The 10,849-nt window shown below is 40.3% G+C and overlaps 1 protein-coding gene across 1 annotated transcript in view; it reads left to right on the top strand.

Moving 5' to 3' along the window:
* nrn1l (neuritin 1 like) overlaps positions 1-6,679 on the top strand; it is a 59,072-nt gene extending 52,393 nt beyond the window's left edge. Inside the window, exon 3 of the mRNA XM_022750017.1 lies at positions 6,382-6,679. Within this exon, the coding sequence (XP_022605738.1) occupies positions 6,382-6,679 (298 nt within the window). The remainder of the gene's footprint in view (positions 1-6,381) is intronic.
* Positions 6,680-10,849: the final 4,170 nt, after the last annotated feature.

A 10,849-nucleotide genomic window follows, 5' to 3' on the forward strand; every position in this document is an offset into this window, starting at 1 on the left:
AACAGGAGCAAGGAAAGAATGAGGCATTTGTCTCCTTGGTTACAGTCATACAAACAAAAGCCGGAGTCTACCGATCGCTAAAATGGGTGCTATCGGAAAACTCTCTCACAAGGTTGAGTTTTCTTTCACTCAGGCTTCTTTTGCAGCAGCCTTTCTATTTGCCTTTATACTTTTATCCTCTACAGATTTAGATAAGGCCATTCATGTTTTCATTGCATCTCATTGCAGCGCTCTCTGTTCCCATTCCCACCTCAGTTTAAAGTCACTTTCAGCTACAGCTCATTCAGGATGCAGCAGTTAGGATTTAAACCGCTGCCAAACAAAGATGCCATTAATATTCCCAAGTTCAGCCTCTCTCACTGGGTATCATGCAGATTTAGAAATGATTTACAGTGGCAAGGAGGAAGATTTTGACGTCTTACTTTTTAAAAAAAAAAAGAAAAGGAAAAAAAAACAAACTGTCACATATAACAAAGTGTGATCATAGATCTGTACAGGCCTCTACTGCCCACATACCCCACACAAAATAGCCTGTATAACATGTATAAAAATAGTCATCACTGTTTAAACCTGTACTGCAGAGATACTGCAGTTGCAAAATATAGATCAACTCTTGTGTGAGTGGAAAGCAAAGAAGCTTTTCTCTGCAACAAGGTGAAGGAAACCTTCTTGAAGCGCGTCAACCCAGTAACCCTGATGAAGGCCACTGCAGCTCAAGTGTGTTGGTTTAATATAAAAGCTTTGTCAAAGTCTTCTGCAAGAATAGAATTCTTTTCATTTCTTTGCTGCTTTTCAATTCGTGCAACACGCCGGAGCTGAAAGGCTGCGACAGTTTTTCTGTTTTGTTTTTTTTTTTTTTACCTTTTAGTCACATCAACCTTGGACAGAATAGTCACGACACTTTCTGAGGATTGTGTAGGATATATAAAAAGACCAACAGAACTGAGGTTTTAGACCAAACTGCTTTTACAACTATGTCGTGTTATTTTCAGCTCTAACAAAAAAAAAATATATATATATCTGATATAAAAAATGATAGTTAGAGTTGGGAACATTTGTTGAATCTACAAGTTTGGCGGTATAATACCTTCATGGTGAAATGTGTGGCATTGTGAATCTGTAAGTCCTTATGAGTTAGTAGTGTAAAGAAGTAAAATAGTTGTACACCTCCGTCAACCAGCCAAGTTGCAGCAAATATGATCACAATCTTCCTGAGTTACAGCATTGAATTAACATGATGATGTCACAGTGGAGTTGACCTTTTACCATTTGGATATAAAATGTCATCGCTCCATTATTTTTATCCTGTTAGACATTTGAGTTAAATTGTGTCATAATTAGCATATGAATTTAGTTTTGTTAGGTCAGAGTGACCTTTGACCTTTGACCACCAAAATCTAATCAGTTCATCCTGGAGTAATAAATATAATATAATATAATATGGTAAATAACTGTTTGTGCCAAAGTTGAAGAAATTCCCTCAAGGCGTTACTGAGAGAGATCACGAAAGTGGGACAACCTGAAAACATAAAACTTCCCGTCCTGGCTGTCACCAGCATGGAGGCATAAAAAAAACTAAGCTAACGTAACTAAACTATCTGATCATTTGTTTGACACTTCTTTAAACTTCTCCTTTTTAAAATGTAAATATTACAAAAGATGCAAAACTTATCCAAGAAAAGTTGAATGGAGGGAAACAGGACTCGGTTGTAGATACCTGAAGACGTTTGTGAAACGATGAGTGGTATAGATACAGTAATGGGTAGACGGTAATATTCTCTTAGCTTTACTCTAAATGTAACTGTTCTTTTTTTCAGTGTATCCTGCCATTTCCCAACCTTATTATGAAGTTTTATATATTTGCTGTCATTAGGTCCCAGATAAGCTGTTGTCAGGTGGAGCAGAATTTGTAGCTGCTTCAGGAATTACAGCAGTGTTGAGTTTTTATTAAAAACGCATCTATCTATCTTAAGACTGTCAACTTGCTTTTGCATATCAGTTCACTCAGTCTGGGGTCCTGACAACAAAGTTTAGAAACTCTACTTGAATCCATTCTTCTCAGACTTACTCCCATCCACAATAAACAGCACACAGACTGAGTCAGTGGAGTGAAACGCACTTTTGTTCTTTGTGCTGCTCTGCTGTTTTACTCTCCTTTTGTTCTCCTCACTTGTACTGTATTTCCTCCTTTAGCTAAATGTGCTAAATATTGCCCCAGATGTCAGTAATGAATCCTGTAGCACAGAGCCATGAAACTTAGTCGACACCCAGGTGATTCATTTCAAGTCAGAAAATAAGCTCAGGACTGGGGTTTGGAGGTTTTCAGCAGCGTGTTTGCAGTAGAACAGACACACACTTGGGAGGTTTTTCTTATTGTGAAAGCAGCTGGTTGTCTGTCAGTGTCCTGTATTTCTGCTGTCTCTGCACCACCTGTGACTTTAGCAGAGACCCGCACAGCTACACCCAAACACACACACCCACAAACACACACACGATACAGATGAAGAACTCTGCACCACTGCACATGACACCATCGCTTTCTCTTTCTGATTTTGTCATCCTCATGCCATCTCTTAGACACACTCTTACACACACACAGACACACACACAAACACACACACACTGTTTCCTCCAATACACACGGGTGTGCAGACGACAGCCAGATGCCGACACCCCACAGGGCCACTCCCCTCCATCAGCTGCTCCTCCCACAGCAGCAGGTAAGCAGCCTTCAGCATCCGCTCTGTCAGAGGTGGACCTCTGGAGTGTTTAAGTCCTGGACACAGGCCAAACACACACACACACACACACACACACACATACATGCAGAGTCATCAAGGGAGGCCAGGCCTGTAGCCGTGTGTGTGTGTGTGTGTGAGAGAGAGAGCACTGTGTCAACACAGTCACAAAATTCATGATGTGTGCAAGAATCTGCCCGAGGGAGATAGAAAATATGTGTGCGCCTGTGAGTGTTTATGTTGCATTTCTGTTCTTATGATCAGAAGCAAACGTCCTCAAACTGACACACAGCACAGATAGAAGAAGAAAAGTCCTCCAAAGTGAAGAAATGTTTAAGGGATTTTTCTGTGTTTAGAGCTGTACGACTTCAGGAGTTCAGTTTAGGTGAGAGTTATAGCTACACTACACGGTATAAGCCTTCAGGGCTCAAGTACATCATAGGAGGAGAGCGTCCCATCCCATCATGTTTATCTTATTTGTTTGAAATAAATTCTGGTGATCTATCCCTCACCAACTTCAGTGATGAATAAAAAATGAGAACGTGCTCCCTTCAGAGGCAGCCAGACTCACCAACATTAGATCTTTGTCTCTCTTGTGTCCCTTTCCTTTGGTGTTACACATCAAAAGCTGATTCGATGACTTACTTGATTTTGGTATTTTACAGTAACATGAACATCGATAGTTAAAGTGACAGTCCTGACATTAGAGACCATCAAGTCTGATGATAATGATGAAGAAAAATATAATTTCTCTTCGTTTACAGACGTAGATTTAAGATTTGATTAGTTTAGCCAACCAATGGACACAGGCCCACTACGACCTGCAAGGTAAGGGTCATGTGACAGAGGCAGCCAAAGGCGTCGTTGCTTTTTGAAAGTCTAAAAGATAATGTGACTGAAAGTCTGACCTCTGTTTACTCGGAAAAAAAACAGTAACTTAGCTAAATTCGAATGTGCAGTATTAATCGGTGCAAAATTTTTTTACATGAAAAAACAATTATAATGATTCTCTCCACAATATATTACATTACAGCTTTTATGAATATTCATGCAGTAAACATCCATTTAACTAAATCCTCTTAGTGCATGACTACAAATTCTGTTACAGCTGAACTGTTGCAGAATTAAACGTGGCAACTCAGGATGAGGAATTCATTCATTAATTCAAATACAAGGTTCTACTGTAGTAAAAAGACAACAAACACCTTTTTTCAATAATTATTTAGCACGAAAAATGTGTCCAACACTTTTAATGAAAACTCAGATTGACATTGCCAGACCCAGCTGGTGGGATGTTTACTGACTTACTGACTGACTTGCTGTGTTCACACCCACAGTCCAGTCTGCGGTTAGGTTTATGCAACAGAAGCACTTTGGTTAAGGTTTGGGAAACATCATGGTTTTGGTAAATATAAATAAACAGTTTGTGTCTCAAGTCACTGTGAACTTTTTCTGTATTAAACCAGATCAAGATCTTTCCCGAACCTTACCTGTATCGTGTTACTGATATGTCCAATATCAGCATATTCGCATGCTGCCAAATACTGTATGTAAATCAACAACAAACTGCTGAGTCATATACAGGGGAAAAAAAAGCACTTTTCAACCCTCTGTCTGTCTTCTGTACATTTGTGTTGTTAGCTTACAGGCTAGCCACCAATACATCCTAGAGTCACCTGGCTTTTGTTGACTTTACTGTCAAGGAAATTGTGCCAGCCTTGCTACATCGCACCCACCATGTGTTGTTTTCTGTGTCCTTGTGTGAAATACAAGCCACAATGTGAGAATGAAGCAGCTTTGAGGTTGATGGAAGCTGTTTTTTTTTTTTGTTTTTTCACTTTTGAGCTAGACCATCGGTTCCCCGCTGCTTCCAGTGTTTGCTAAACACATCCTTGATCAACTTCTGTTCTACATGGATGAAGACTGAGTTGATATTGAAGTTATATAGACGGTGTTTCCCAAAATGTTAAAGGTTCATGTGTGAGTGTGGATGACGTAAGCACATAGCTCTTCTGTTGTGACGGTGGGAGAGCAACATGCTCTTCGTCATGGTATTAATTATATGGACTTTTTTTTTTTTCTTTAAGTATTTAAGGGTTGTTAGTATTTGAGTGTTTTGTGTCAGGCAGATTTTGAACAGAGCCATCTGCTTCTGCTTTTCTCCACCAGCCCTCCCCCTCTGTTCTTCTATTTAACACTCAGCCAGTATTTCCTCAGAGACAACTTAGCCAACACATTCATGATGAGAGGAAGAATTAGCAGCCAATTACAGTCAGACTCAGCTCTGGATGTGGAGCTTGAAGGTTATTGGAATAAAGTTTAATGCCGGGTTTCACTGCAAAACTAAAAAGTTCTTTATATCCGAGAGAGGTCTGGGTAGGATAATTCTCTATTTCCTCTTCCTCACCGTCCCCTCCTCTTCCTCACTCTATTTTCTTCCTTATTGTGACTCTTCAGGTCTAGACAGTGTTTCAAATATCCATTTTGCTTCAATTTTCTATAACAACAAAAACACAGTTCATGACAGCTTTTCCACTCTCTGGATGACTGAAGGTTTTTCCAAGTTTCAGATTAATCTGCAGGGAGACCTTTGCTCTCGGAGTGGTGAAGATCAGCAGATGGTCTCTTGGCAACGACCAAAAGAAGCCACGGGAGCAAACAGATAGACTGAATTTGATTTACTCAGTGAAAGGACTAATGCTTGGCTCTCGGTGCATCCTTATCAGTTACTTTTAGAGCTGTCTGTTTAGATCTTCAATAGTGGCTCGGGTGCTTCATACTTGAGGTATGAATTTTAGATGTGGCTGGATTGCATTAAGACACTTTTGGATTGACTTTGATGACTGTGACTAAACCGTGAATATATAAATAAAAGAGCGAGACCAGGTCAGATCGGAGTGTATGGCCGCACTGTGTGTGGTCAACGTGAGGATGTAGCTGAGAACTTCTGCAGAACCACTTTAAATAACTGCTTTCAATGGAAAGTAGCTAAAACCTGCAGGAAAGGTCACTAAATGTCACCAGATGACGTAATGCGCGAATTAGCATTATTCATAAATTCAGTATAGTTTAAATTCAGTATTCAGACACAGTGTTTTAAAACAACAGAATTTCCAATAAAGCTGTTCTCAGCTCACGTTTTTCTGTTTCTGTTACCAGACAACGGAACAAGTTTGAAAACTGAAGCTCGGCCCCATTAACACTACATGTTAACCAGCTGTCATTTCCAGGGCCATTCGTGTGGCAATACTGATATATTATGTTTATTTTTGGCCCCATTTGATATGAACAACCATGTTTTCCTCCACAGTGCAGTGATTTCTGCCTGGATGGGCCCCTTCATCCACCACATTCATTTGTCATAAATACAGTACATACTTTTTGCCACTGGTTATTCCAAACTCTCTTATACTTTTCTACCAAATAACTTTTAAGGGTTTACAATTTTACAACACAAAACTCCTGATATAACTTAGTATAACATTTTAACTCATTTGTTTTCTGGTCTGAAAGTTTTAATTTAATTTGAATAATGATTATTGATTATTATTGGGTGTTCGGAAGCAGTGAAATGACCATCAGATTTTGGTGTCATGCCTCTCCATGTCCGTCTTTCCCCTCCTCAACCTCTTCATCTCTGCAGGTCGTGGGACGAGTTCCATGACTGTGCTAACGTGGCGATGGCTGGCTGTCCAGAGGAAGCGGCAGCTGTGTGGGAGTCTCTCCGCCAAGAGTCCAAAAAGATGCAGTTCTCTGGAAACCTCTACGACATGTGCTCCAACCGAAACAGCCACCCAGTAGCCTCAGTCTCCCCACACGGTTCACCCGGCCAGGAAGAGATTAACCAGGAGTCTCTAAGAGGGCGTGCGGATCATCTGGCAGGATGCCTCCACTTTCTCATGCTGCTGTCTCCTCTGCTGCTCTTGTTTTTTTGGATATAATTACCCCCAAAGAAATGGGACTAATGTGAATAGATATAAACTCTGTGTATTTTTTCCCTCCACAAGTCCATAGACTTTCCACTGTTTTTTTTCCTCTGCTCTGCCAGGGGGTGAATACTTCTAACTGCATGTTCAGAGGCCCGACAGTCTTTTTGATAATGTATCTTTAAACTGCCTGTGCCGTTTCATGCATATTCTCTGCCTTTAAATTAGTCGCTCTGTTGCAAACACACACAAAATTTATACAGAGCTACACGAGCCACTGTACAAACAGGCCTGCAAACACATGCATAGTTAAACAGATGCAAACAGCAGCCTCGTGTCATCTGTCCTTATCTCCTATCCCCCTACATCTACTCAGTATGAGCTCGTGTCTGATGGTTCCAGGGGGAGTCTGTCTTCCTGAGTGTAATAAGAGAGATATAATAACAACGTCTGACTTAATAAACCTGAAAACTAAGTGATGAAGATGCCAGATGCCACGAGTAGTTCCAGCTGAACTCATTTATGTATTATCTTCACAGAATGAACCATTTGATGGATGGTGAATCTAACGGGCCTTGCGCTTGGATTCTGAATGCTGCACTAAGTCTCTATTTGGTTAACTTTTCCCCATTCTTTTCCACTTCATTTTCCTTTCTGGTCTCTGAACACCACCACTGTTGGAGCTCCCATCGAAAGTTTAGCAACAAACTTTAACAGAATTTCGACAATCTGCAAAAGAACATGCAATTTACTTGCTGTGCAAATATAGTTTACAAATACTCCCGTCATTTTCAGAATTACTAGGAAAAGCCCAACGTCCATGAACATAAAATTGAGTAGGACTCCTACCAATGTTACTCTCCTCCAAAATTCAGGCTAGTGGGTGCTCATAAAACCACACCATGTTTCCCTAAATGTACAGGTTCTTAGCTAATACACATAGTAGTGTAAATTGGCCCTGGATTTTATGAAGAACTAGATATGTTTTAAGCTGTGTTTGAGAAATAACATCATCTAAGGGAATATAAAATATCCAAGCTGTCAGAAACCGCAACATGGCTCCTGCAATAATATTCCTCATACTGAACATGTGCTGGCTCATAGGTTCATATAGGACTACCAAATCTGAATTAATCAAAGATAATGGAGAAACATTTGCATAAAGTCTCAACTGCAGCGCTGGAAAGAAATATATATAATATTTGCTGAGAGACTAATATAATAACATGGAACATACACTTGTTTTCCTTTATTTTGAAAATTAAACAGTGAGCATCGTCATGGATCTCTTATTTGCCATAACGGCTTCCTCTGCAGCTGCTGCAGCAACATGAGTTTTGAGCTGAAGTTAAAGTGAACTCAGAGTTCTGCAGCTGTTTTTATTTGGTGCTTGCCCAGGTATGAAATCCTCCGAGGCGCCTCCTTGGCATCCTGCACTGTAGCCATACAGTATGAGACCAATATGTTCTCCAGTCAGAATCACAATCCTCGCGCATGCCAAGTGTATTTCATGCTCCAGGACTCGCAGTTTGGCCCCGCAAGGCCCGCTGAAACTGCTTGTTATTCTAAGTGGCAGCAGGTAACAGTTGTTTCTGTCTGGCCCAGGATCAGAAATACTATCAGATTAGAGAGAGGAAGAGAGAGAGACAGAGAGAGAGAGAGAGAGAGAGATGAATACACCTTGTTGAGGATTGAATCCACCTGTCTACCAGTGAGTGTGTTTTACACAAGGGGCTTTAGGTTGTAGATTTACTTTTCTTTCTTCACAAAAAATAAATCAAAGCCGGGCCGACTTTAAAGAGTTACGCTCGAATGTGAAGAAGCACAAAACAAAATCCTCAAAGGCTGCAACAGTGCGCTCACTTTAAGAGCGGTGGAAATAAAAAAAATTGATTAGACAAAGAAATCCGAAGAGGGTTGTGCTTCACCTTAAGAACTGAGTGAGCCTATCTACCTTGCCAGTGGCAAGTTCATTAATCATACCTACACGGTTGAAATAAACAGCGAGGTATAGGAAGCAGACTTTAACACAGGTATATACAGTAGTGTTTGGTTTGGGACCTCAATGTCGATTCTTTCCACACAAAAGCTCCATTTGAAATAAACCTTTGACCAACATTCAACACTGACATTTAAACACTGACCTGGCTTTAACTCAATCAAACGTTGAGAATAAACCCAGTCGCTATAAGAGCCCAACGGCAGAAAACACTGTGAGGTAAAAGTGCAAGGCTGGGAGTACTGAGCAAAAATAAAGAGTGAAAAATGGAAAGAAAAATCTCTAATCAGCCAACAGCTATTTTTTTTTTTTTTTTTTTTAATACATAAGGGACTTCAGCCAGAGATACGCTTGGAAGGTTTAAAGAGGCTGCTCTAGTTGTGAACTTTAATTAAAGTGACAGAATTAGAAATTAGAGGCCTCAATGGCTGATTCACCAAGGTGCAGCAATTTGAAAACTAACTCTGTCGAGCTGAGATAAGATGTTGTCACCAGAGGCTAAATCTGAGTAAATCACAAATTTGAGGCTACACAGAAAAAATCTGATTGGACGTGTTTGTGTAAATCCAGGCCTAGAGTGAGTTCAGTCATCATAACCTCACCAACCATCGTGTTATAGCAAAATAACTCATTCAGATTTGATTTTAAAGTCTGCCGTGTGCAGAGGTGTTGTGGTCTCAAACACAAAAGAACTCATGAAATCTCTTTTATGAGAAGATATGTTTCATGTAAGGTTTGTGGACAAATCCGATTTCAGAGTGGTTCCCAATAACGCAGCAGTGTAAATGCAACGTTATTGACCGGAGCACAGCAGGGAATTATTTTCCAGCACCACATTTGAGATGGTGCATCTCTTCGCCTCCAGCAAAAGCTCGGTGCTCTGACAAATAGGTTAAATTGGACAGAAAGGACTGCAGGAGAAGGAGACACACTCTTAAACACCGATACATCATTGTCACATTAATGGTACAGTATATTTGGTGTTATTACTATGAACAAATGACTGGTAGCCTCTATATCACGCTATTGTTAGATTGCATTTTGTATACACCTTTTGCTTTTGATGTCACGTACCACTTATTTCTCCCCCCTCCAAGATGCTCTTGGTTTCCTTTTTCTCTGCTGAAGAAAAAGATTCACACCCCTGAAATTCACAGGACATGATTCATTTGATTGTTTCACTAGAGACAACTCCTCACTCTGTCTTGTTGAGGTGCAAAAACACACACACACACACACACACACACACACACACACACACACACACACACACACACACACATGCAGAGAGTGTGTTACCCAGATAGATGACAAAACTTTCATGTCAGTTGTAAAGAATTCACGAATAATTAACGAACTAATTTACATTCTGTTAACATCCGTCACTTTGACTAGTCAAAGCAGCGGTCAGGGCTAAAAATGAGAAGCCTGCTAAAGTTACCTGAATGTTTCCTGTTCCTCCTGTTCCTGGCTCTTCGCTAATTAAACAGATTGAGGAGGGAGAAAAGGTTCAATAAGAGATTTGTTGGATTTAGAGTTTAGCAAATCCTGGTATGTTGACATCATGTTGAGCCATAATTGAAACAGCTATCAGAACTTAAAAGGAGAGAACCTCGTTGTGCCACAGAGCAAACCAATAAATCCTCTAAATCCAGCCCACTGGTGCACCGTGTAAAAACACAGTGTAGAGGCTGATAGACGCTCCTCTTCTCAATGCTAATCTTCGCAGCAACTGTTGTTTCTACGTTAAAGAGATTGTTCAACATTTACTCAAGTAGGTGTCGAGGGTTCCCCGGGTAATGCCCAGTATTTCTGTGCAGAAACAAATTGTTGTTTTTAAATTTCTGCTTCTGCACAAATTAAATAAATGAGATACAGCATGTTAATTAATGAGTGTTGGTAGGTGTATTCGTGGACACTGAACAGAGCCGTGTCATGTTAGCTAAGCTGAGCTAAACACATCCTGACTCCAGCTCTTAAAATACCAATACAGAGAGATGAGTGTAGTGTCTATCTTCTTATAAAACTCTTGAAAAGAAAGCAAATAATAATCCCCAATATGTTGAACTATCTCTTTGAAGCACATAACACCTTAAATGCAGCGGTCGAACCAAAAGAGAGAAGGCGTAATATCAAACACAGGACGTTCTCAACCTGAGGTTCAGAGTCTATCAGCCACGGAAATC

The sequence above is a fragment of the Seriola dumerili genome, unplaced genomic scaffold (genome assembly GCF_002260705.1).
Source record: "Seriola dumerili isolate Sdu_G_001 unplaced genomic scaffold, Sdu_1.0 BDQW01000147.1, whole genome shotgun sequence".
NCBI lineage: Eukaryota > Metazoa > Chordata > Actinopteri > Carangiformes > Carangidae > Seriola > Seriola dumerili.